The 27215-nt window shown below is 39.6% G+C and overlaps 1 protein-coding gene across 2 annotated transcripts in view; it reads left to right on the top strand.

The window, feature by feature from the left end:
* LOC148419084 (vitamin D3 receptor B) overlaps positions 1-25413 on the top strand; it is a 31567-nt gene extending 6154 nt beyond the window's left edge. For both annotated transcript variants that reach the window (XM_088423332.1, XM_088423333.1), the window contains exons 3-10: positions 9377-9524; positions 10735-10865; positions 12601-12797; positions 13267-13366; positions 13919-14099; positions 16148-16299; positions 16770-16886; positions 18658-25413. In XM_088423332.1, the coding sequence (XP_088279458.1) occupies positions 9379-9524; positions 10735-10865; positions 12601-12797; positions 13267-13366; positions 13919-14099; positions 16148-16299; positions 16770-16886; positions 18658-18911 (1278 nt within the window). In that variant the 5' untranslated portion in view covers positions 9377-9378 and the 3' untranslated portion in view covers positions 18912-25413. The remainder of the gene's footprint in view (positions 1-9376; positions 9525-10734; positions 10866-12600; positions 12798-13266; positions 13367-13918; positions 14100-16147; positions 16300-16769; positions 16887-18657) is intronic.
* The last annotated feature ends 1802 nt before the right edge of the window (positions 25414-27215 follow it).

Genomic DNA, 27215 nt, shown 5'->3' with positions numbered 1-27215 from the left:
TCACTTTCCTCTTTAGTGCTTCCACATAAAAAGAATAGTTGTGAAAAATACACAGTGAGGCGAGCGCAACGGAAATAACCCAATTGAATGTGTTGTCAAAACATGTATCACAAAGAAATGTTTCTTCATATTAGCACCCGTAAACACACTCATTATGTGTGTTAAAAGCTGTGCGCCATCTGAGTTGTGGACATATGTCCAATTAGCACAAAGCATCATGGTACATTTCAATTGCCATTTGTGTACACTTGAAATTTCAAGATAAATGATCTAGACTAGAGGGTGTTATCGTCAATAGGATATGTAAAAACCTCTGTAAAATAACATTGGGAAAGTTTGAATGATCAAGTTAAGAAAGACGGGGTAAAAGAATTTGGTAGTCAGTCAACATGATAAATGGACTCCAGCTCAGAGCCTGCAGTGCCCACAGGCTAGACTTTATGCCGGTTTCACCTTAAATCCTAGCCCGCCTGTCAATATTGAGGTCAGACAAATCTATAACGATGTGCTAGCTTTACCAAATTAATTCATTTGATTGAATTGTGTCTCAGACCATATATCTTAATCGCACACAATGAAAACTTGCTTTGCACAAACATTGTTAATTTTGCTAACTTGAGTTTTGTGTGATGACGTTGCATAAAAACCGCGGTTTGTCTTCTGGTGGGAAGTGGCAGTTAAATGGATATTAACAGAAAAACCTTAAAAGAAAAATCAACGATGTATTCCGCAGGCAGAATTGCAAGTGGCTGTTGTGCAAATTATTAATATGTACTCATATGTTTTGATTAAATATGCTTCTGTAACATTTGATAGCAGTTAAGCAAACTCAGATGGTGTTCACTACAGTGCCTAATTATGCTGCAATTTAAAATGCGCTTTTACATGAAACAAGTAATTGCGGCCTATCCGTATGATCGGTTTTGGCTGATTTCACTCATAGATGATCGGTATTGGAATTGACAGCATTAAACCTTGGATCAGAATCTGAACAACCCCACATTCTCTACTGCATCCGCTTGCTCCTTCGCCACTTTGTTTTTCCACGCGGCATTTTTTTTTTCCCAGAACCTATTTTCTTAGTCATCACGCAATCTCTCTGTTGCCATGGTGAATCGTCATTGAGGCTTCATCATTGATGTCTTTTTATGGTTGCCTCGCACGCGCTTAGCTCAAGGTGAACTTCCTAGGAGTGAATTGTACTAATTCAGATCAGCTGTTCAGCAAATGTACGCTCAACAGTTTTTGATTTGGGAAGAGGGCAACCCAGAGGTTAAGTTTAGACTAACGGTGGTGTCCTCAACATCCTTTTTGGAATAACTGCTGTGTGCCACCGGCATCCTCATAATGGTGTGTTAAACGCCCTGGTGTAGTACTTACATCAGAGTGCCTGTGCACTTTTTATGGTCATTCGGACCATTTCATATATTGCCACGTAATTCTTAAACATAAAGCATCAGGGGAGCTGTTTAAAAAATCCCAAATACACACAAACATCGGTCATATTCCACAATTGTTTAGTTATCATTTTTTCATCATTTTTATCTGGCCTTCTGAGAAAATACAAAAATTGCCCTCCTTGGTTTGTCCTTGTTTACTGTGTCAATTTTGCTGCATTTATTGGCAGGTTATGCGTCTGTCTTGCGGCTATGATGTCATGTCACACTGCTTATGTAGCCGAGACAGTTAAAAACCATTCTGCCAAACACCAGGAACAATAGCCAGATCAGATTTCAAACACTACCGCAGTGAATGAAACCAAACCATACTACTCTGCTAATTAAGGTTAGTTGAATGCACTTCTATTTTAAACTCAGGAGTAAATATACTGACATAGGATGCATGACTAAAAAAATGGAAGACTGTAGCTGTTATAGTCTTCCATTTTTTTAGTCACTATAGCAGCTATAGTCTATGTGTACTCATGAGCTTAAAATAGAAGTGCATTCAACGAACCTTAATTAGCATAGTAGTATGGTTTGGTTGTGCTTTAGCACATTGATGAAAAAGCAATTTTTCTTATTCTTAGTTATTCCCAATGTATGTGAAATGCAGCTTTTAACAACGATTGGACACACCCAATGTATAATTGTGGCTGGTCGTCAATTACGGGACTTTATTTTCGGAAATAGATTTTAAGATATCATGGTATTTGTCCAAGTAGCTTGACTGGATAAATTATGGTGCCTAACTGGGCTAAAAAAAAACTAGGGCCCTGACCTATTAATTGGCCCGCCTATTAAATTAGCCCATTATGGAGGAAGAAAACTTTGCAAACATAATTCAAATCGCATTTTGGATGGTTTGTATGCCAATCGTAAATAAAAATAGAAGTGGAAAAAAGGGAGGTTTACATGCCAATTATTGGGTGAGCAATGCAAGGGACTCATACAAAGCATGTACCACAATGTCCCTACTTTACACACAACGCGAAGTCACAGGTAATGTGTCAAAAACGATTCCCATTCAACAACTTGTAACATAAGCACAAATGACAAAATGTCCTTGTCAGTTCATTATTTTTGCCCTGCAATGCATTTTGTGAACCAAAAATGATTTTTTTTATTATTATTATTTTTTCTATTTACCCATGCTTTTCATGGAGAATAGGTATCAGGTCGATCTGTCACAAGTGAAAATCCACCAATAAATGACACCAATTGAAATGCATTGGCAGCAATAAATGCTATTTTGTTGATTTCAATTTTTTAAAATGAATCGACCAATTAATCAGTTATTTTTTCTGCCCAAAATCTGAATCTACCTAAAAACAATCATTTTGTTCATGCCTTAAAAAAACTCATGTTTTCTTCACAGAAGACACGTGTTCTTCATATATAGGTTTAAAAAGAATACCAGTAGTTTATAAAATTCACACACAATAATTGAGATAAACAAATTTGATCATGCATTCAAAAGGCAGGTTTGCTCTTTAATTGCACTAATTATGGCTGTGCTGTAACCCAAATTCATTGAAGTCACTTTGAGAATTGAAATGCCAGAAAAGTGGCAAAATGTTGAACGGTTAACAAGACGTGTTTACCAGATTTGCAAAGTACTTAATTGTGACATTTAAGAAAGTTATGCCTAAGCTATGAATAGCTATTTTTCACACAAGCTACAGTGTTAAAAACAGCACACGGTGTCTTTTTGAACATTTTGAACAGTTTTTTAAAAAATATAATTGTCCAGAACAAGTGAAAAAAAGTGAGATTTTTTTTACTCTATCGCCCAAGCGTTGTACTAATATATGAAAATGTGACTCCACCAAGCAGAGTAAATCACTTTTTCCCCTTGATGCTTCCAAAGATGAGGAGCCAACAGGGATGAGACACTTTTATATTTAGCCTGTAATTCAAGTGTCCCATGAATGTGTATATTTAGCTGGCTTTTTATATTTCAAAAACAGACATTTTTCTGTTGATGTCTTGTCTGGTCCGTGTCTCGGTGCCAGCGCTTAATACTAGTCCTCCTTTTCTAGCTGCAGAAGGGTACGCACTTGGGCTACGTGACCCAGAAAGTCACAAAGAGGTCACTCCCTGCTTCATTCGCTGAAGCCATCTACGTATACGCTCCGGTGCCCCCCCCCCCCCCCCCCCCCCCCCCGCCACTCCTATGGCCCGTTTCTCTCGTAAATCCTTCTCTCCTTCTGCGCGGCGCTTACTACGCTTTCCTGTGGGTTGATGCTTTACCTCCCTGGCAGCAGCAAACGGCCACTCAGAGGAAAGGAGATGAGAAATGTCTGCGTGGCGAGGCGCAATCGTAACATAGGCAGTGTTGAAAGAATGCTAGGTTGTCATTGGCAACGTCGTTTAAGGATTGCACAAGGCAAAAGCAAATGGGCTCATGCTAAACCTCTGCTTTAAATATGTCTATAAATATTTGTCATTTCAAGCACGCCTCAATACTGGATATGTTTGTGCTTACTCGGTATAGAATGGGTCACCTGAGGGTAGAACTATGAAATCAATCTTGTACTCTGACCAGTGTTTGGGAAAGAGAGCATATTTTGAAAGAGTCAAGCGTATTTGACATAAACTCTGGACTGTATAGCAGCCATAAATGTTCAGCTGGTGTAAGATTACACCCACTTATGTTTGTCATGTGGCTCTCTGCTTCATGTGATGTATAATTCTGTCCGTTTTATTGCGGGCCCTCATGTTGTCTCCTCAACTACAGTGCATCCGTATTCACAGCGCTTCACTTATTCCGCTTTTTGTTATGTAACAGCCTCATTCTAAAGTTTAATAAATTAATATCTTAGCTCAACATTCTCCGCAAATTCCACCCGTTATGACAATGTGAAGAGAGTATTTTTATCCTTTTTTAAATTTATTAAAAATCTAAAACTTTCTAAGAAATCACATTTACATAACTGCTCACAGTCTTTGCTCAGTGCTTTGTTGATCCCTTTTTGACAGCAATTACACAATCAAGTATTTTTGTACATAATGCCACAAGCTTCACACACATATCTTTAGGCACTTCTTAGGCACACTCTTTTCTGGAGTACTTCTCAAGCTCCATAAAGTTGGATGAGGGAAGTCTGCACAGTCATTTTACCTCCTCTCCAGGGATGTTCAATCAGATTCAAGCTTGAGATCTGGCTGTGCTGCTCCAGGACATTCACATAGAGGTTCTGAAGCCAATCCTTTGAGATCTTGGCTGTGTCCTTCAGGTCACTGTCCTGCTGAAAAATGAACCTTTGCCCCAGTTTGAGGTCAAGTGTACTCTGGAACAGGTTTTATTCCAGGATATCCATGTATATTTCTGTATTCACTTTTCCTTCTAAATAGCCTGTGGCAGAAAAACATCCCCTGTAGCATGGGGTGCTGCCTCCACCATGCTTCTCTGTTTCATTTAGTTTCACTTGGTCTGAGAGTCATTAAGGTGCCTTTTGGCAAATTCCAGATGGGCTGCCATGTTTTGTTTTTTGTTTTTTTGAAGGATTGGCTTTCATCCGCCACTCTACCAAACGCTCCTGATTGCTAGATTGCTGCAGAGATGGCTGCCCTTTTGGAAGACTGTCTTCTCTCCACAGAGGAACACTAAAGCTCTGACAGTGTGACCATCGGGTCCTTGCTCACCTCTCTGACGAAAGCTCTTCTCCACCGATCTCTCAGTTTAGACAGCCTGCCAGCTCTAGGAAGAGTCCTGGTGCTTCCAAACGCTTTCCATTTATGGACAATGTAGGCCACTGTTCATTGGTACCTTCAAAGCAGTAGATCATTTTCTGTATCCTTCCGAGATTTGTTCCTCTAGAGTCTAGAGAATCCTGTCTTGCAGGTCTACAGACAATTGCTTTGATTTGTGCTCTGACATGCACGGTCAACTGTGGGACTTTGTATAAGCAGGTGTGTGCTTTTCCAAACCATGTCCAATCAGCTGAATTAGGTGCACTCCAGTTAAGCTGTAAAAATATTGCAAGTATCGTCAGTGGAAAAAAATTCACTTCATGGCAAAGGCTGTGTATACTTATATAAATGTGATTTCTTAGTTTTCTGTTTTTAATTAAAAAAAAAGATAAATCAAAACTTGAAAAACAGCAAAATTGTGAGATTTGTTTTCTAAAATAAAAACAGATGTTTGCAAAAGTATTGATTCAACATAGTGAGTCTTTTTTCATACAGGGTTAAAGAAACCTGTATTGCCTGTCAAGAGGTTGAAATTCTGAGCGTTTGGACAATTTTAGCGCCGAACGATTACTTGATTATGAAAAGTAATTAGCTGTCAATTAATCAATTAATATCAAGCCATTCGTGTCAATAAAGCAAACATATAGGTAGTACAAATAAACTACATTCCTCTGTCCCGAGTTTTTCTCAAATCACCTCTAAATGCAATTGTCAAATACACAAAAAGCACAGCTTTTACAAATATTTCGTTCAGTAAGTGACATAGCAGCTTCTGCACGGCAATGAGCCAGTGGGGTTAGAAAAAATAAAAAGCACTCCCGGCAGCACACAAACAAATCGTTCTGTGAACGTACTGCTTCTTCTGACACCGCGAGTATGATTGATGCTGCCAATAGTCGGAAACACAACTCATATTATTCAAGAGTGGTAAGTCAGCGGGAACCCATCGCTCCAAGCTGTTGTTTCTATAGCCTGCCTGAAACTGGAATGAGTACAGATCTGGCGTAATAACCTGATAAATTATTTAGAGCCCCTCTCAATACAACCATGCATTGAGTGTAATGGCCTGTCAAGGCTCAATGGAACTACAGAGGGTGGATTTCACTCATTAGTCAGTGGTATTGGAAGGTGAATGATTATCCCTGCTGGAAGCAGCTGACTTGCATGTGATTTTATTTATTATGCAGGGAGATGAACTGTTTCAATGACAGTGTATACAGTACGATGCATATTCGGGTTTTGTAAAACAACCCAAAATAACGGAAGCAAAATTTAAGCTCCTATTTGGCTGCAACCAGCAAAGGGTGTTTTTGGTTCAATCTTGAATAGTTTGGGGTATAAAAACACAACATGATGTCCAGCTATGGGGAGTCAGTTGACCTACATCCTCAAAGACCTGAAATAGGGCACAACACCTCATGGCAGTATTTTATTTAGCTCCATAGCCACCCTAGTCCGAATTTGAGTAGCAGACGCAAATGCTGCATTTGTGGAAGGTGGGAAGTTTTATCCCATTCAAATTGTCCCTGTCCTGGGTCAAGGGTTCAAGGTAAGCAGCAAAAATGACCGATGCTGAAATATTTTGTAGGCGGGGGTCCTTTTATTTCTAACATGGTAACTCGGCCCTTCCCGTTATTTATTTTAAAATGGATTAATCTGTTTATTTTGTTGATGAATCTAATCAAATTTATAAAAATGTTAATTTCCATACCTTTCTTCAAAAACATTGCATTATTTCCAACCTGATTGTGTAAAATATACAAAAAATAATTAGGTTTTACTCACTAGTTTGGTCCATAATGTCAGAAAAAGGGCAAATATATTGATCATTGTTTCCATAGAAAATGCAAAAGTTTTATTTTGATTCAACACAAAGATAATATTTACTTCAGCGAAGCTAAAATTCAAAGCATTTGGACGGTTGGTCATGGAAAAAAAACATCAAAACAATTCATTGCTCATCAAAAATAAAAATCAGTCTACTAATCGATTAGCTGTTGATTAATCGGCGCAGTATTTGATAAATATTCTTTTCAACCAATTAAGATCAATTATTCAATTTCAATAATTAGTATATATATATATATATATATATTTAATATTTTATGCTCCTTGCTGGTCTTTGCCACAGTCGAGCATTATATTCTTAACACCACTCTTGCTTTAGCGTCCTTGTTGAAATTAATGGCCAACTGCATAACCCTAAATGGCGTTTGATAAACCTTGTTATGACACTGTCATCTAGCCTTGAGTTTGTCTATGAAGTCTTACGTGACATGTGTCCCACTGAGAAAAGATGACCTTAAAAATCCCTGCAACGTGGCCGGTTGTATTGCTGCTTCTGTTGACCTTTGTTCTTAAAACTGGCTGGGAAAAAAATGCTTAAAGATGCCGGTATAATGAGAGGTTCGCAACCTCATCAGTGCGCAGAACAAAACTGAATTCGTCTCAACATATTAAGCGGCTGTTCCCCTTGCTGTATAATTATAGTCAGATTTGTGTTTCCTCTACATTTACTGACCCCGGGCTCGTGTTTTCAGGAGGCCAAACAGGCTTTTTCCATCAAGAGTCTGTCAATAAGTGATTGTCATTCCAGTTCTGTCGGGTGTTTTTGCTCCTTCCCCCCCCTGACAAATATTTGCTCTTAGCTCATGTGTGTTTCTTACCGCACTGCTTTTATTGTTGATATGTTTAAGCTTGTGATGCTACGACATGAGACGGCAATTTAGGACACAGGCTTTGGGCCACGTGACGCCCCAAGCAGTGAGAAGTTTTATGTATGCAAGCTTTGTAATCTTTATACGCGTTGATCAACACGTTGCCTGCATGGACGCAGGAATAAACTTCAAAGTATGTTCACAAGTTGAAAGAATATTAGTCGGTAATGGAGCAATCGGTTCAAACGTTTTAATCATTCATGTGGGCGCCCCACCCCCCGCCTAACCCCTGCTGTTGATTTCTGACTTTGTTGAGGTTTGTGTCGATTTCGGTCACCCTCCTTTCCCTTTCTCTCTCCACCATTTCCTCCTGCCATCTGGTCCACTTTCACTCAGCAGTAGAAGCAAAGAAAATAGTAAGAAAGGCGCTTTGTGGAAAACACAGTGCATATTTGTTTATGAGGATGCTGCCCTCGTGGTGACATGCCTTTTTTGTCTCCATTCATGAGGCTTTTTACTGAAATAGATGCCCAAGCGCTGAGGGGAAACAAATATAGTGCACATTTTTGGAGTTGAACAGGATTTTTTCCACTTGTTGCGTATTGTACTGAATCCTTTCCACTAGACATAAACACTGAGTTCACCTCACAAAGAACAAACTGGAAACTTACGGTCTCCTCTTCTGGAAGGGACATTATCTGGATCGCAGAGAAAAACGTGACAGGAATTTGTGTCTGACTTCTATGATGAAAACAGACGACTAATGTGAAGTGTGTCTATATATAGGTGCATATATTTCATTTTTGATCATCAATCATTTAGAAGGCCTTAAATTGTCAAAATGCTCGTATAGCTCTCAATTGAAAATATTCTCAGATCTTTCAAGTTCTATATGGTGCATTGTGTTGAATTACAAAAAAAAGACCAATATGATTTTACTTTGTACGCAATGATCAACATTTTTGCTCATTTTATGATACTACAGACCCAAACAGCTACCAAATCGCAATATCAATTTGCAATCCTGTTTTTTTGAATAAAGCGATCAAAATGAAAACATCGTTTTCAAAATCTGATTCATTAAACATTGTTCGGATTTTATCGATCAGTTGACGGATAAATCGCTATATTTCAATAGTCATTAATGATTAATGTTTTCATATACATTAGAGCTGTCAAAATAAATGATCAACTTAATCAACCACCATTTTAATAATCGAGTATTGCAAGTTTCAGGAATTATTGTTTTTTTGTCGTCATTCACGAAAACAGACCATCTTCTCTCTTATCTTTTACGTTCAGTCAAAAATAAGACATTTGGGCACATTAACAACATCGTCAATATGGCATTTTCTGTTTGGTGTGCAAACATTTGTCTCTGAAAGAAAATTGTTTGATCATCATCCACTGTTTTCCTTGATCAAATATTTAATACGGCTCTGAGTAATAATGCCTGGCAGGTATCTTGAGATATACTGGCATCTGGTCTGAGACATTTGTATTTATATTTTTATGTTTATATCTTTTTTGACAATTTTCACTCAAAGTTCCATTTTGCATCTGATTTTCTCCCCATGTGTTCAGTAATGGAGCCCACTGTTGTGAGTACATCCACTCTGGCCCCCGATGACTTTGACAGGAATGTGCCTCGAATCTGCGGGGTGTGTGGCGACAAAGCCACCGGCTTTCACTTCAACGCCATGACCTGCGAGGGCTGCAAGGGTTTTTTCAGGTAGACAAATGCATGCGCCAGTGTCCGGTGACGTTGCATACATGCCAATGAGTTGATGTAAGCGGATGCACATGTTCCACGTAGTATGTACATGCGCGTAGTGTGTGCTTTGTGCAGAACCATGTTGCTGAAAAGCACAAATTGCTTCACATTGGCATTAGTATGCATGCGCAGGTCCTGCCTATGTATCGCGACCTCTCACTCACATGCACGCATGCCCGGTGCGCGCGCACACACTGTTGAGTTACATAAGAACTCATTCAAAACAGAATTGGTGTATGCACTGTTGTGCACACTAATACTAAGCAGCAGGTAGAGCTTATTGCTATTAATATGCGTGGGCTGGCAAGTACAGTAAATGTAATTTTTAGTTTTGTTGGCCATGTATTTTGGATCACGGGGTTTGTGACTGTGATATAATGCAATAGTTCTCAACCTTTTTACAATGACGTGCACCCTGTGATGTGTTTTTTTTTTTTTCCCAGTCACGTACACCCTAATCAGCATAAAGTATTTTTGGATGAGAAAAAAGACTCGAAACAAAAAAAATCAGTTTCGATTCACCTGAACGCATTGTGCGTAACACTTAATTAAGTTTTAAGGATATTAATTCTCGTCGTACTTGTTTGTGTTACTAGTTGTTGAATCGGTGTTATGTTTAACACATATTTAATACATTTATGCCTAATTAATGTTGCAACTTATATTTTAGTTTTTTTTCAGTTTTAAATGGTTAGAGTACATGGAAGTTAAAATAATCCTCAAATATCTCTCATTTGGCTGCTTATGTTTAGCCAATGTGTGAATGGCCATAATCAACCGATTTAATCAGCTTGATTATTTTTGTTCCAAATTGTTCAGGCTACCCCCTTTTTTGGGACTTACATTCATGTAATGATACATAAATACAGGTACACTCCCCCACCCCAGGCAATACTTGCTAGACACTAGCAGGTTTCTTGGCATCCATCTGTCCATTTATGCCATTTTGTATTTTAAAGTCAAACGCCCACAATTAACTGTGAAATGTTCACCTTGCTTAGTTATACATTCTCTCGTTTCCAACATGTTCATACAAGCAGATTTTGTAATTAGTACGCATCTTAATGCATCTCTCACATGAATTCCTGGAGCATGAAATAACATTTATGTCATCCGACTGCAGTTTCATAAGCAGTAATAACAGACTCATTGTTTTTCCTCGATTTAGGCGCAGTATGAAGCGCAAGGCCTCCTTCACGTGTCCTTTTAATGGCAGTTGCACCATCACCAAGGACAACCGGCGCCACTGCCAGGCATGCCGGCTCAAACGCTGTGTGGACATTGGCATGATGAAAGAGTGTAAGTATGACTGCTGACCCAGATAGTTGCAAGGTATTGTGTTCGATTTTTGCATCATACGACTGCAAATGTTGACACTTGTTATTGTGCTTTGGAGCTTTGCAGCATGGCTCTAGATAGAATTAGTATGAAAAGGTTGTGTCATTTAATACTCTCACTGTAACAGTCTGTCCAACATTGAATTATACGGATCAACTCTCTAGTTCTCAATAGAACCGAGACATTCACCCAGCTACAAACACCCTATTGAGCCGAGGTCCTCAATAAATGGGTGCCTTTCCCTCACCGATTACTAAATTATTTTTACAAAATCTTAGTAAACCAGTTATATGCATTGTTACTAACCCGAGTCATCCAATCGAATTGTAAGGAAATGACTTCAAAGCAGGCTTTACAAAACCATCTAGTGGGCGTGTGTGTGTCTGGAGGGATGGAAGAGCAGGGTAAGGGGTAACACATGATGCTGTGCTTTCATAACAAAAAATAATGAAGATGGTTGATTAGTTTATGAATGTTTCTATTGAATAATTGGGTGAGATATTATTTTGCATAATACGATTTTTGCATACGATTTAAAGCCGTTTTGTCACCAGATTACTTTTTACTAACTAATCGTTGTTCGTTTTTGCTTGGTGATAACAATAACAATCTTATCAGATTTGTGGGGATTAAGGTACCATGATTTAGGTCCTGGTTTGGTCATTCTTGTCAGGGGTAAATGTCTTAGTTTGATCAAAAACTTTTTTTTTTTTGGTCAACTAAAAATGACACTTTGAACAACCTTCATTCTGTCTTTAATCTCAGAGAAATTGGTACCTTTTTAATTCTCAAAATGGCTAAATAATATATCCCTTAAATTAATCCTGCCAAGCCAGTGTGAAAACCGAACATAACTACAATTGGATTAGTCTTTAAAAAATAAGATTACAACATACTGTTTAGTATACTATTCCTCACCTTGGTATCAAAGTTGACTTATAAGGTGTTTGGAGGGGTCATGAAGTGGCTTTCAAATATTACATAATATTTGGATGAGGGTCAGGTATCGCTGGGTTTTTGCCCCCGTTAAGAGTGTTGACATGTTTGAACTTGTGGAGTCAGCCCGCATTGTAAAGAGTAATTATTCTCCAGCTGAAAGTTCAAACACCTGCTGGTCTACAATCTGCTGCACCCATTTCTTTCCCTTTGTTTTATATGTCGCGTATGTAAATAGAAGTAAATGCAAGCTTATTTTTGTTTCCTCATATCCGCAAATTGTCCACAAGCCACTTTTATCCAGAAACCACCAAGTTGCTGCCAAGTTCATTAGCAGGGGAGTTCCACACGAGTAGTGGCATTCTGATTGCACATATGAGCAAGAATCACAGGCCTGTACCTCTGTTAACAAAAAAAAAACAAAAAAACTGCAGCATGTTATTGACAGCTAGCTCGCTGTCTCTCGCTCTCTGTGAGCTAATTCAGTGGCTGGAACAACAAGAAGCCCACAGAACAAAGACAATGTTCTCAGTTGTTCTGTCCAGCGGGGGTCTCCATTTGGACTGGTCCCCTCCCATTCTCTTCCTCCAGAGAACAACAACACCCCTGCCCAATCCTATATTGACATAGCTGACATCACAATGCAAAATGTATTATGCAAGGATGACCTTTTCTTCCTATAGATTAGTTAACCATTAACTGTCTTGAAATAAAACTAATATATTGGAAGAAATAAAGCCCCCCCCCCCCCCCTTCACAGTCATCCTGACAGACGAGGAAGTGCAGAGGAAGAAGGACCTCATTCAGCGGCGAAAGGACGAGGAGGCCCAGCGCGAAGCGGAGAGGGAGGCGCGGCGACCTCGGCTGACCGACGAACAGAGTCAAGTCATTGCCACGCTGGTGGAGGCGCACCACAAAACGTTCGATGACTCCTACTCTGACTTCTGCCGCTTTCGGGTTTGTGTCAGACTCTGAATTCCTACAACAAACTTTTTAGTAAAAACACCGCCACCCTATATTAAACCACAAAATCAATGACTGCAGCGTAACCACAATTTCTACACAAGTCAGAGAAACGTATGCAAACATAGTTGTAAAATCACAATTATACTTAATAATTGTTTTTGTCATAAAATCACTTGATGACCTAGTCACAGCATGCTATCCAAAGTTGACTTCCCCTTTATTGCCACAACACTCAAGTAGGGCTGAAGTGATAGTGACAGGCTAACAGCTAAATGTGTAACATAGACACAACTTACTGTTAAGTGTCATCTTTAAACTCATGTTAGAATTGCATAGAAGATCAGCCTGTATTGGACTTGACTAGCGCCGACAGTATTGTACTGTCCGTTTTCCAAATAAATACTCATTTGTTTTGGAAATAAGTGAAATTATCTGTCGTTGTTTTTGTCTCCATGTCTAGCCTCCTGTGCGCGAGGGCCCAGTGACACGTAGTGCCAGCAGAGCCGCTTCCCTCCACTCTCTGTCAGACGCCTCCTCCGATTCCTTCAGCCACTCTCCGGGTGAGAGGCTCGCTCGAGGAAAACGTCCCTCAATATCAACATTGGCTGCTGGGTGAAATAATTCAAATAGACCTTTCAAGCACAGTTGCCTTTAGAAGCAAATGTTATGTTAATAAGTTACATAAATCCCCTCGCAAGAGCCACGAAGAAGAACATGTGAACCTGTGTTTATAGTCAGAGAATCTGAGTAATATTTATTATTGACCCAAGCTAGCTATTTTTCTCTTATTTTATTGCCTTATATAATTTGTTTGTACTGCTCTACTGAGAATGCGGAGAAAATTCTTTGAAGGCCTCGTACCCTGCGGACACCTGACGTCCGCTTGTAAACATGAGTTCGTTAATGCATCTGTCACTAATGCAGTGCACACAGCGAGAGGCATGGTCGCATAGCCTGCACGCAGCGCCAGCAAATGACTGAAAATAACCCCAATGATGTTGAAGGCCCACACGCGTTTTCAAGGCTCTCATCCAAGCTTTTATCCACTTTCTGCTCGCGCTTTACAGAGTCTATTAAAGTTCAATTGTATTTTTTTTCGTCTTTTGCTTCAGAATCGGTCGATACCAAAATGAACTTCAACAACCTGATGATGATGTATCAGGAGCAAGGCAGCAGCCCCGATTCCAGCGAAGAGGAAGCCTCCAGCTTCTCCATGCTGCCCCACCTGGCCGACCTGGTGTCCTACAGCATTCAGAAGGTCATTGGCTTTGCCAAGATGATCCCAGGCTTCAGGTACATGTTCATTCTCTAGTCATTGCCATGTTTAATTTGCTATCCGCTAAACTAGAGCCAGAAAAAAAGGGGGCAATTCTCAAGGCAATTCTAGGCTGGTAAATTGAACTTCCTTCTCATATATATATATATATATATATATATATATATATATATATATATATATATATATTTTGTCTGTTATCGCTTTGTGCGGTCCGTTTTTTTGGTTTGTCAGAAAGACTTGGGGCTCAGATGCTGGCACATCACACCGTTTCGCCAATCCAACACAAACCACCAGTGACGTTTAACCCCGTTTTACCAATGAAATGAAACCACATGACCACACGCTAATCCTCCACGGCCCAGCCCGCACAGAAGCAAAGTCTTCGAAGTGACTAATGTGGAGCGTAGCAGAAAATAAACAGAAGAAACAACACCCCGGGCCTTAAATTAAAAAGTTGTTTACATTTCACAATTCCCAGACAGATCCACATTTTCTCACAAAATGTTTAATTACTATTATTGAAGTAATTACTTGAAAGGCTACCTTTTTGTTTACTTAAGTCATTATTCTAAATCAACAGAACTCTCACTTGTGTAGAAAAAAAAAAGCTACACTGAACTGGATACAATTATAGTGAAACAGACAAAATTCAATGACACCAAAATGATATATTTTCAAGCTGTCTTCGGCCATGACTTCACATGAGATGTTGTAAAATCCCGTGAGATTTTTTTTTTTCCCCAAAAGAAATGCCCATTCTAGCAATCTCAAAATGTGAAAAAAAGATATGCGCGAGTTCAATCCTTGCTATTCCTTTGCAAAAAAAAAAAAAACAGTTTTATAACCATCACGCTGACTCACAAACGGGGAAAACTGAGCACTTAATTGAGTGAATGGAAAAAAATGTTCACATCCGAATAATGGCCAACGCATTAAGAAACTGCAATTGGATGACTGTTGCTGGCGTCACTACAGCACCACTCTCTATATTGAGTTCACATTTTGTTCTTTGTGGCAATTTCTTGTTTTTGTTCTTTATTAACAAGTTGGTGACCTCCATCCACATTATGGAAAAACTCTTCAAATATTGAATGAGTTTTTTCCAAAAGCAAGCCCTCCACAGTCTCCTTTGGGTTAAGTAGATTTAATGGGATTAAATGCTACCATCATCAGTATTTTGATGATTTGAAAAAATATCCCTTCATTCACTTTTTTTTTTTTTTTTTTTTGGTCATATTGCAAACTGCACGCTGGCAGGAAAAAATGCGTCACGTCTTGGGGTCGCCCCGGAGTCGAGGCTAAAACGAGCTGGGGCCTGTACAGTATTTCCTGAAAGTTGTCATTGCCATTGGCTGCAAGTGATGGATGTGGTTGGATTACCGACGGAATGTTTGCTCGCCTATGCTTTTCTCGTTTAAGCTCAGACCCTCACTCAGGAGTCAAAGGATCTTCCTAGATCTACGTTCTATTTCCATCTCTTAACTAACCTCGCTAGTGGCAGTATTTTGTCGACGAGGCTTGAGCTCTTGTTTATGCTCGTTTATACAATACACCTCATGGCATGCGTGAAGTAAATATGATGCTAGTAAATACTCTAGCAATTGGTTAGTATTAATACACTGCACATTTATCAATAACTCATTCAATGCCAAATATTTCCAGATATTCCTTTACCTTAATATTTGAAAAAATACTGTGAATAACAAGTGCATCATATTGAATCATATTGAATGTCTGGACCACGCAAAGATGAATAAATATGTCTTTGGGATTTAATGAATGAAACAAAAGTATGACATCATTTTACGAATTACCGTGATTCCCTAAATATAGGATACACCTGTCAAATTCAGGTATTTTCTATGATATCTTGTATAGGGTGCACTAACAATTTGGCAACAATGTAAAAACCATAGCAAAATAGAATAAATCGCATCTTGGTAAACTCTTCATATTTTCTTGTGTTCGTATCCATAAGTTATATATTTGTTGCGCGTTAAGTGTGTTTCAGGTAACTGCTGCAGTTTGCCATACGCTAACATATTAGCATCATCACTTGCAGAGAGCTGACTGCAGAGGATCAGATCGCCTTGCTGAAGTCGAGTGCCATTGAGGTGATCATGCTGCGCTCAAATCAGAGCTTCAACCTGGAGGACATGTCCTGGAGCTGCGGTGCGCCTGACTTTAAATACCAGATCAGTGATGTTACCAAAGGTCAGTCTAAAATGCTACCACATTTATACACAATGCCCCGCTACTGTGATTTGCCTTCACCCGATGGCTCGTTTTAATACATATGGAACTGTTTGAACTTATTTGATCGACACAGAAAGAGCATACATGTCATCGAGATCTATGAAAATTGAAAGGCATATAATATATATAACTATGATCTACAAAAGTGTCTCTGTCGTACCCAAAAATGTACAGGAAGTCAACCAATGTTAATTTTAGTTCGGAATTTGGTGCCTCTTTTGGCCTTTTGTAAATATTGTGTTTTAACAAACTCCTATCAAAATCTTTTTGATCATCTTCAAACTTTGGGTGGTTAAAATGAAGAATGGAAAATTTTGCTGTTTTTGAAGGTCTACATCAGGGTGAATACTCAAAAGAAATTTTTCACACATTTAAACCTGGGTTGAATTCTGGTTTTGCATATTACATCTGTTGTGTTTATGCTGTAGCGGGCCACACTCTGGAGCTGCTGGAGCCGCTGGTTAAGTTCCAGGTGGGCCTCAAGAAGCTCAGCCTGCATGAGGAGGAACATGTACTGCTGATGGCCATCTGCTTGCTTTCTCCAGGTACTTGCATGTTGCTCACTGTTGGGATTAGGGACAGCGAAATTGCCGTACTTCATTTTTGTGTAAGGCAAAAGAGTAACAAAAAAAAATCAAAGGCAATGGGGCAAATATGTATTTGATCAACAGCTGAATTGGTCCTATATTTTCACTTCAAATCAGCAAATATGAGTTTATTACGGTCATGGCATCACAACTGTACAAAGGCGCTTCCCTATGATGTCACTTGTGGGTGTCACATCAAAAAAAATTGCTTCCCATACATCTTTAATGGATGCAGCGACCAAAACCAAAGGCCAAGTTGAAATGGTTGAAAGAACACAGGTTGTCAGATGTTGCACATTTTAACAACTAACTTCAAAATGGAAGTGAAACTAGTATGAAAGACTTATTTGACAAGAAACCATGCTGTGTTTGAGGAAGCGACAAGATGTTGACTCAAAAGTACACGTTTTATATCATTGGCAAAAACAGTGGAAATATGCTTGTTCTTGATGGGCTAAAATCTTGCAGTGCCCACAAGGTTCCCCTGCTCTCAAAGCACATGTACTGGCTTGCCTTAAGTTTGCGTGTGAACATCTTAGTGACTCAGAAGACTTGGACAGAGTGTGGTCAGAGAAAACCGAAGTTGAACTGTTTGACATCAGCCCATTTGGATTTTTTTTATTTTTTTTTGTGGGTTGTTTTTTTCATCACTTTGAGTACCAAGACATAGTAGTATTTGGTACGCACCCTTTCTTCCATTAAAAAGAGTCTTCCTCACTGTCCTGAGTGCACACAGCCAGCCTGCATCCTCAAAGTTTCATAACTCTCATCAGTTAGAATTTGCACGGTTCGTTCGGGACCCAATTCAATTAGTCCAAGGAAGTTAGAGGTAAATTCTCTGTCAACTGTAAAGTGACAACGTAAACGATCTCCTTCACAAAATTGATATGCAGCCCAGACAGCCAGTCCAAGTTGCTTCAGTAAACAAACAATTATCCACAGAGAGGAAGACAGGAGATGCGCTTAGCTTTATGAAAGCTAAGGAGAAAAGTAATACATAGAGCTTGCGTTGTTCCTGCAGTTTGTCTCGCCACCGAGCAAGAGGGTAATTAGCTACTGCTTCACGACTAGCTTGTTTGTTAGCAATAAGCTATGCTACATTCATAAACTCTCATCCTTATAAAATAAAGATAATAGAGATGACTGAAAATCTTCGAACCTGTATCAAACGCATTGGTTTTGTCAGCTAGCCGAGGACATGAGCGGTAAATCTTGCAACACATTTAAGTGTGCTTCAAGCCACGGCACATCTTGGAGCCACTTTTGTCCTCGAAAAAATATGTTCAGCTCAGGCTCGGTTGTTGTCATGGGTGAAAGTTAGGTAGGGTACGCAAATGCGCCAAGTGGAACACGTGCTATCATGCATCAGTGATTTCTGCCGCGTACCTTTCTATAAAAAACAAAACAAAAACTACACAGTAGGGCATTAGTACCAATACTCGGTGCACCACTACCCAGCAGGGTGTCTTGTCACGGAGTTCCAAGCAGAACATATAACTCATACATTATATACGTCTGGTTACGCGAGCAAGGTTAAGTGGTATAACTAACTGCCAGGACCCTCAGGAAAATCGAAGGCAAGTTCCTCATTGATCTAAAATTAGTCAACCAACACGCATTCAGCATGCAACCCGATGCCAGTCGGCGGTGGTTGGCACAATAAAACGCGAAGCGCCAATAGCAGCAGCATCCACAAATATTTCCAAACGCTCCCCTCCTTTGCCCAAAGACCGCCCAGGTGTGCAGGACCACGCACGGATCGAAGCCCTTCAGGACCGCCTCTCGGAGACCCTGCAGGCCTACATCCAGCTCAACCACCCCGGCGGAAGCCTGCTCTACGCCAAGATGATTCAGAAGCTGGCCGACCTGCGCAGCCTCAACGAGGAGCACTCCAAACAGTACCGCTCGCTCTCCTTCCAGCCCGAGCACAGCATGCAGCTCACCCCGCTGGTGCTGGAGGTGTTTGGCAGCGAGGTCTCCTAAGGGCACGCAGGGCCCATGCGAGTATCAAACGGAGGCTCGGCGCTGACAATGATCTGGACGCACGTCCAGTATGTGTATGTGCGTTCCCGAGTCTATATGGAGAGCAAGCAGATGTTAAAGCAACAGTAAACAAGGGAACTACATTCAGTACAACTTAAGCTAAGCATATTTCTGCCTCTTTACGGTGTTTTTTGTCTATTTAAAATCAACGCTGCTTCAAATGCCTGGACATATTGTGTACGCACAAAGTGCACAGCCACAACAAACACACTCAGTTATTCATTTAGCCATTCCGTTGAGCTACCTCTTTTTTTATCGGGGTTGTTTTATATTTCGATCACCTCTGTGGATGCTTTAGATACAGTACGGATGACGTTTTATTTGATGAAACCAGTGCCTCTGCATTACTTTATAACTTGTTATTTTAATGGTCATCTGCTTCTCTCCAAGGCAGTATATATTTATATATACCAACCTTTCATCTCTCACCAAAGGTATGGTCCTCTACCGTCTCGGAAAACCATCTTGCTGCTCTGTGGCATGCGACCGCGCGACATGCCAACTTTTTTTTTTGTTTTTTTCGTCTTAGACTTGCCTCACATCCCATGAAGGAAAACGGTCAGTATTTAGGTTTAGATTGCAGAGTATATTCAGTCATTTGGCAGATTGCATTTTGGTTTGCCTGGTTTTTGGAGGTGAGAATCAGCCACTAAATGTGTTAGCTACTATTTTTTTTTAATGCAAACTGTCAATCAAACCAAGCCAACGTCATGGCTTGTTGCTCTTTAGTTTTTTTTTTTTCCATAAGATTCTAATGATATAGTTTATCCTTTGTAAATAGCTAATTGCTACCATGTATATCCCAAGCACTGTTGTATCACCATTTATTCAAGCCTATGTTATTTTAAAGGGCTAAATGCCAAATCTAACTGGAATAGTGAATTCAGGCTTCAGTAAGAGACCTGACTTGTTGTACAGCTGAATACTATACTTGGAATTGGCATAGGAATGAATATAATTGCTCCAGAATTTATTTTTTTATGTCACTTCATCTTTCTAAAACAATTTGAAGAATTGGTTCTTCTTGGAAAATCGTGAGTTTGGCGGGCGTGGAGCTTTGCAACCTTCGCATATCGCACCCTTACATTTCTGGGAAGTGAATCTTCTAGAATGTCTGGGAGCTGATGGGTTGGTTAATGTTGGTGGGCAACTCCTCCCCTAGGACCCTCCAGATGGCTCATGTGTGCTCCTCAGCCCCCTAGTGGCCCTATCATCTGGGGACTACATTTGCTAGTACATAACACTAATACCAGAGATGCATTTTTTTTTTCTTAAAAATAAGTGGAAATACAAGTTCTGCTCTAGTGTATTCACACCAGTTCTTTGATTTAAATTGTGAATCTGGATCTGTCAAAAGCAACTAGCGTCAACTGTTAATTACAATTTTTTTTAAGTCCATATAGTTTTACGAACTAGTCCAAGTGTTTGGCAAAATGAGGGTGTAAAAATAGCTGATACTAAACAAAAAAAGTGTTGCTAGGTAATCCAGTACTGAAGTAATACTTTGCTTTTGGAAGTTAAGTATGAAAGTAATTGGTAACTAATTATTTTAGTGCCTAAAAAAATCTAACCCTTAAGTAATTTAGATCAAGTAAATAAATCACAAAAACAATTGATTTTGTTCTGACTTAAGTACATAAAATAGCTGATTGCTTTAGCATTAGTTTGCCTAAAGTAATTGATTACTTTAGTACTTTATTACCTAAAGCAAGCACCAAAAGTAATGAAATACTTTAAAACCTTAAGTACTAAGATTGAATGAATTTTTTTCAAGGCTTATTCTATTTAGTAACAGTCATTTTTAGACCTTGCTTTAGCAAAAGACCTGAAAAAAACAAACAAACAAAAAACTTAAGTATCTGGGATTGAATGCCCGGACGCTAGAGACTTAAAAAAAAACAAAAAAAAAAACGTGAAAACATGTCATTGGGATTGTATGAGTTATAATGTTAAGGTTGATGTAATGCTAGTAGGAAATATGAGAATTTTGTGGGAATTTGTCTTGAAGTGCAAACGATATAAAAAAACAAAACTAGTATCCATTAAAAAAAATGTTGTACATTTGAAAGAAAAAATAGGACTATGACAAGAATGAAGCCCTGTTTTAAAGAAATAACTGTTTTTAAAACAAATCTGAATGTTAGGATTCCTCCCATGCTTAGATTATAGTTGTAAAACAAGAAGAAAATATATATATTTTGTTTTTTGTCCATTTGGGACATCCACTGCGAAGAAAAAATGTACCAGGGTAGAGAAAATATAGTAAAAGATGAAAGATTTAAATGTCAATGCAAGAGATTTCTAAATAGTATTTAAATTGATGTATAAGAAAATATGCAATATAGGATGTCGCCGTTCTTTCATTTTGTGTATCATATGGTGAACTCCTACTTGTCTGATTTTGGAATGACTGAGTTTCGAGATTCGAATGGTAATCCGTGGCAATTGGCATCGCCGCAAAGTGATATTTGGTCAGTTGAGTGAGCAATTTTCCCGTGTAAATCTGTTGTTGTCAGCGGACTGTTGGAGAAGACCAACGCGAGTGACGCGTTCGTTGGATGGCTTAGAAAAGGAGGCCGCTTTATTATTTGATGTGATTGTTAAATGAATGACAGCTGATCCGTTGGTTGGTTCCTTGATTGATATGCTTTCGTCTCCCCTTGATCACATTTGGTGCTGTTCCTTTTTTTTTTTAAAGTGAATTCTGTCCATCGATAACTTCTGAACATTGAAGATCAATTATGTATAATTGCAGGAAGGTGAGATATCCTCACAAGTATATCGGAAATATCTGTCGACCGCTGTTTTGATTGATCGTCAGTCAAATTTCTTTGTCAAGTGCCGACTATTTTCACGGGGACGGCACGTTCTCCGGGCAATTTTGCAAAAGTAGTTTCTGCGATGGGCTATGCAGGCTTCCTGTGCCAGGCCTTCTGACGCTTCCACTGACATCATCTCAGGGCGACTCGTGGCTCCATCGTGCTGCTCCTTGTATCCCGTCTTGAGAGCGCTGTCGCTTTAAACTGTGCAGCCGAAACGGACTTACCAGCAGGACCATTCTCTCACTGTGGCTTTAGTCAAACCTCTATTACTAGGAACTTGTGCCAATTCGACCACGTGGTGGGATGCCGTACTATACTGCTACGTTTCCCCGCTTTCTAGAATTTCATTGAGATCTATCCAGTACAGTATGCAAACGTGCAGTCGTGAGGATTGTGAGTCTAGGGAGTACCATTTATATGCATCTAGTCATGACTGCTAATGTTTTTTTTTTTTAACAGAACATTGACCTTTTGAAAGTTTTCGACATTTACTTTTTATGTAGCTCTGATTCTGGGTTTAAGTTTTCCTTTAAAATAGTAATGCAGTGTTGATTTGTACTGAGGAGTATTAAGGCGGCACTGAAAGAAAAACTTGAAAAAAAAAAAGGAAATATCACAGGATTTATTTTACCAAGAGTTTGAATGAAGAAGGAAAAAAACTTTTTCGTACTTCCGGTGTCCCACTTTGTGATATTGATGGGGTTAATAGGAGCCAGATTGTAAAGTTCGATACATATCTGGTGCTCCCGTTTTTTAGTGTCCAATCTTGCATTTGCCAAAACCCTGGTAATGCATTTTACAAAATACAAAACATTGAATCTAGGGTACATTAAGAAACGTCCTGTTTTAACATTGACTCAACTCTGCAAGCAACCAATCATATTAGCGGTTCTTTCAAAAGAAAATAGTCCATTATCGGTAACAAGACTATATTAGGGTTACTCAAACCTTGACTTTTTAAAAACAATTGCAAAACGTCGTAACAATTGTGAATGATATCACTAATCGCAAGCTCCACATAAAGACAGCGGCTTCTGGTTTAAGACTCTTTAAAAACAAATCGTCAAACCGGCTACCCGAACATAACAAGCTAACAATTGTTAACGATATCCTTCATCGCAAGTTTCGGATTTCTAGACTTACGACGTACTTTTGGACGTACAATGTTTTACTTAACGCGGCAGTTTTATGAACATATTAGCTTACCACTTTTTAAAACTCTTCAGTGCAGTCATAATACTCTTTGTAGCTGTGCATATGTTTAAACCAAGTAGGAAATTCGGGAGAACGCGCAAGTGCCACAGAGAGACTTCCCTCAACACGAGAGCAGGGTCCGAGAGTTCTTCAGTGTGGATTTCTGAACTCGATAGGAAAATTCTAGAGGATTAAAGTAACGTAGAAGTTGGTGCTCATTACTACGACTGTACATATCTTAGATGCGCTCATATCAACACGAGGTTTTCACGATAAAAAGCTGCTTTCAAACCTTTGTAACGTTGTGGTGGTTAGAATACTGGACCTTGTAAATTCTACTGCAATGGCGATCCACCGCAGCTGTCACGCGTCTGTCTTAGTTGAGATTAGCGTTTTTACTCAACATTGACGAGGTCGCATACCGTAATCCCTGTAATATACACGTCATGGTACACTATCACCAGCAAGCTTTACAGTTCAATTGTTTCTCTTTTGAACGTTTGTCCGTACGACCGTTGCCATTACAAGTCCTGTCGGTAAAGTAGGTATGATAGCAGTCTCCCCGCCCGCATGTTCTCTTGTGTTTCTTCCCGCCTTTATGACAGGGATTGTAATGGAATCGACTTAATGTAGTTCTTAAGACGAAGAGTGTCCACAATGGATGTACACCATAGTCAACCTAATTAAAACAGAAAAAAAAACCTACCTCTCAAACAGCTCAAATTTTGCTTTAGCATTTGCTTCGGTTTTTACTTTTGTAATGTTTGTATTCATGTTGGTATTTATTGCTGTCTAATGAGTCATTATTCAATGATTACCTCAGAGATATCTCACAGACTTTGGGAGAGTCTAGCTAATGAAGTCGTTCATAGTTGTCTCATTTGTTTGTTTCTCATGATACACTTGTCTTCGTCATACTAAGCATTGCCCCCTCCCCCGTCAACGCACAAAATACCAGGAGTGTTTTTCTTAAATCTTGTGCCTGCACCCGTGGGGCTCACACCGGATATTTTGAATGTGGAATCAAAAAACACCTCTATACACACTTCATTTGAACTCGTTCTCTGCCAATGACGGCTATAGATGTCAAAGCTATCCCTAACGTCTATTGCCAAAAATGGCATTAAATGAGTTGGGAGCAATGTTTTTTTGATGGAGGATAAAATGAAGAATGCAGGAATTGTCATGTGTAGGATGCACCCATGACTGCCAGAAATTCCTGCAGCTCCAATGTGGCTGTTAACTTCTCCGCTTGTTTTTACATTCATGGTCCCATATTTCGTGTACTTGACAATAACTGTCTTAGCTGTGTCATGTTACAGCTAATTTTTACTAAACGACGACGCTAGAAGGTGTGCACTGAATCCTATTTAAGATCATTTGATTAGCCAGTGATGTACACAGTCGCATGTTACGATCTCATGCAAATTAATGCAGTCACGTGGTGCTGAAGCAATGCAGGAATTTCTGGCAAGTATTGGGTGTGTGCTATATACGTCGGCAATCTCCTATAGGCTAAAACAATTTGGGAAGTATCCCTCAGAGAAATTACGGATGTGTTAGCCCCACTCGGTACTATAGTATATGCATATTTTAAGCTCAGTCCCCTTTCTTTCGCCTCTTATTTTTTGTCTGAAGTGTACTCGCTCACCTGTGTCATTCCCGGCACTTATTTGGGCCGACGTGGGAAATTACGAGAGGTGACATCTTCAGAACACCATTACATGCAATGCTGCTTTCTTTTGTTTTGTTTTGTTATGTTTTTTTCTCTTTTGTCTCTCATAATCATCGAGCATCATCAAGTTAGCGACACTATTGCGGGCATGGTCCAAAAGTTCGCCCCCCCCTCCCCCCAATAGGGAACGTAGTGGTACTCATTCGAGAGATACCGCTTTTTTGTACTCATGTCAAACTGCTTCAGGTAAACACTGAATGAAATGATAGTTTTTTTTGTGGTTGTTTTAAGAGGAACATTGTTGCCATGGCGACTTATACCTTGAGCTGTGTGCCATATGTCCTTTTTACTGCAGGGACACCACGTTCCCCAGCTTCGTGTGTGACTGGGAGAGAATTTGACTTATGACGTAGTACTTATGAATTTGGCATTGAATTCTAATCCTTCATTATGAAGCCAAATTATGCCATGTTCAATTAAAATGCCTAAACCAACAAAAGCACTTAATATAACCTTATATAATGCGTGTAAACTTATTGAATCTATTTGCCACAAAAGGCCTAATGTAAAAGTCACGCTTGGGTGTAGTTATCAGAAAGATTTAAATCACCTAAATTTTATTGTAATTGCAATTTTATCTTTTGTGTCTTTTTGTTTTCTTTCAAAAATCTCTCTTCTATTATATATTGGTGTTTATGTAATATTATTTTGTCCGATGTTTTGCAAATCAAAAATAAACACTTGTACAGTTCGGTGTGCTCCTGTGTGAAATCTTTTTGAAATGAATTTGCGCCAATGTGACGCTACATTAAAGGATCAGGGCACAGTACAAATAGTAAAAAGGTCAAATACTGAAATGATCTTACCTCGCTGTTGTCTTTAACCAAACCAAAAAGCTTGTTGGGAATCTTGCATTACACTCAACCAAATGCGGGCAATGAGGAGGAGAGGAGTTGATAAGAATTAAACAGTTCTGATTTTGACTCCCATTTCTTTTTACAGAATAACATTTTTACATTGACCTGATATCTCTTTACTCTGATTAAAACCACATTTTCAAAAGGTTGCGAACCAAAAATCCCTCATTTGCTACGGAGGAAGACCCAAAAGGGAACCAAATGTTTCACAGGAGTCAAATTACTGGGAAGCTTTTCTAAAGAGGAACCCGTTTTCAATTACCCTTCCGTGGCAAGGGCTACCTTTGATTTTGAAAACAGTCTGAAGCTAGATGAGTCCACACACTTGGTGTATACACTGTTCACATTAGAGATACTGGGAGATGCTCAGTGGATGTCATTCATACCGTATTTTTTTCAGCTCACACTTTCAGAGATTTGTAGGTTCGGGTGGCAATTTGCATCAGGGTGTTTTGTGTTTTCCATAAAATTGACTCACTGTGTAGTGTGCCGGCACTCATGCAAATAACAATATCTCTAGCTTATTGGGAACCCTATAAATCGATAAAGATGGAATATCAACAAATATTAATTTTTAAGAGATTGGCTAAATTAATGCAACCAATACCCCAGGACTCTTGATGATGCAAATGTTCAGTAGTCCCAAATTGAAGAACGACCCGGGCCACTATCGATAGGCAGGACAGAAAACAAAATGGATGGGTGAACGGGTTTTATTTTCTTGATCGGTTTGAAGTGCAGTTTACTAGTTATCCACGAGAGGGCAGTGTCTCTTTCCCAATGAGCCAAACAACCCATCACTGACCTGATGACCTGTGACAGGCCGGTCAGGAGCAGTTTGCATCAGTTTAGGCGCTCGCATACAGCCTGACCACAAAATTGTGGTGGCACATAAGCATGGAGACTGCAGGCTAATATCAAGACACATCTGACATGTGTACAATATGTCGGATGAGATTTGAGCTCATCTTTATTGCACATCTCTGGCAGTCCGTGTAAAGAGTGAGATTGCACGAGGAGTCGAGTACAGGCGGGACAAATAAAAGGTTATCAGAGAAATCCAGTCCTAGCCCGACAGTTAATTGTCACGCCTGGTGCGGAGCAGAGGCGCTTGTTTTGCCTGCTGATAAGCTTGCGCTCCTGCGGTCTGCTCAAACCGTCGCATCTGCACATGAGGTTAGGTGAAGGAAAAGAGAGGCTCTGGTTGCAGCGACATCCCCTAGGTGAGCACGTTCTGGCAGCCCCGCGTCCCAGCTGAGTGAAAAGTAACGGTACACCCAATGCTTTGACGCAATGTGGATTCCTGAGAGCACCTTCGCGTCCATATGTAATAAAAATCAGACGCTAACAGCTATCTCAGGCTTTGTTCAGGTATGTAAAGGTCGGCCGGTGTCCAAGGGCGGTGGACATCAGAAGTTTATCTAAACAAAGAGCGACATACCGTGGAAACTCTCGAATCAAATGACTGTTTATTTCAAAATCTTCCATAGAATGCAACTGATGGTACACAAACCTTATGCTGTATATACGAATTGGATAAAACAGCAAAAATAACAACAATAACGAGAACAGAAACACAAGGACACTTCATTTTTTCACACAAATCTTAAGCTAAAGTGGACAAGTTCACCTGATG

The sequence above is a fragment of the Hippichthys cyanospilos genome, chromosome 9 (genome assembly GCF_059441005.1).
Source record: "Hippichthys cyanospilos isolate Australia breed blue-spotted pipefish chromosome 9, RoL_Hcya_1.0, whole genome shotgun sequence".
Lineage (NCBI taxonomy): Eukaryota > Metazoa > Chordata > Actinopteri > Syngnathiformes > Syngnathidae > Hippichthys > Hippichthys cyanospilos.
The sequence above is the reverse complement of the archived record's forward strand: the minus strand, read 5'-3'. Positions and strand labels throughout refer to the sequence as shown.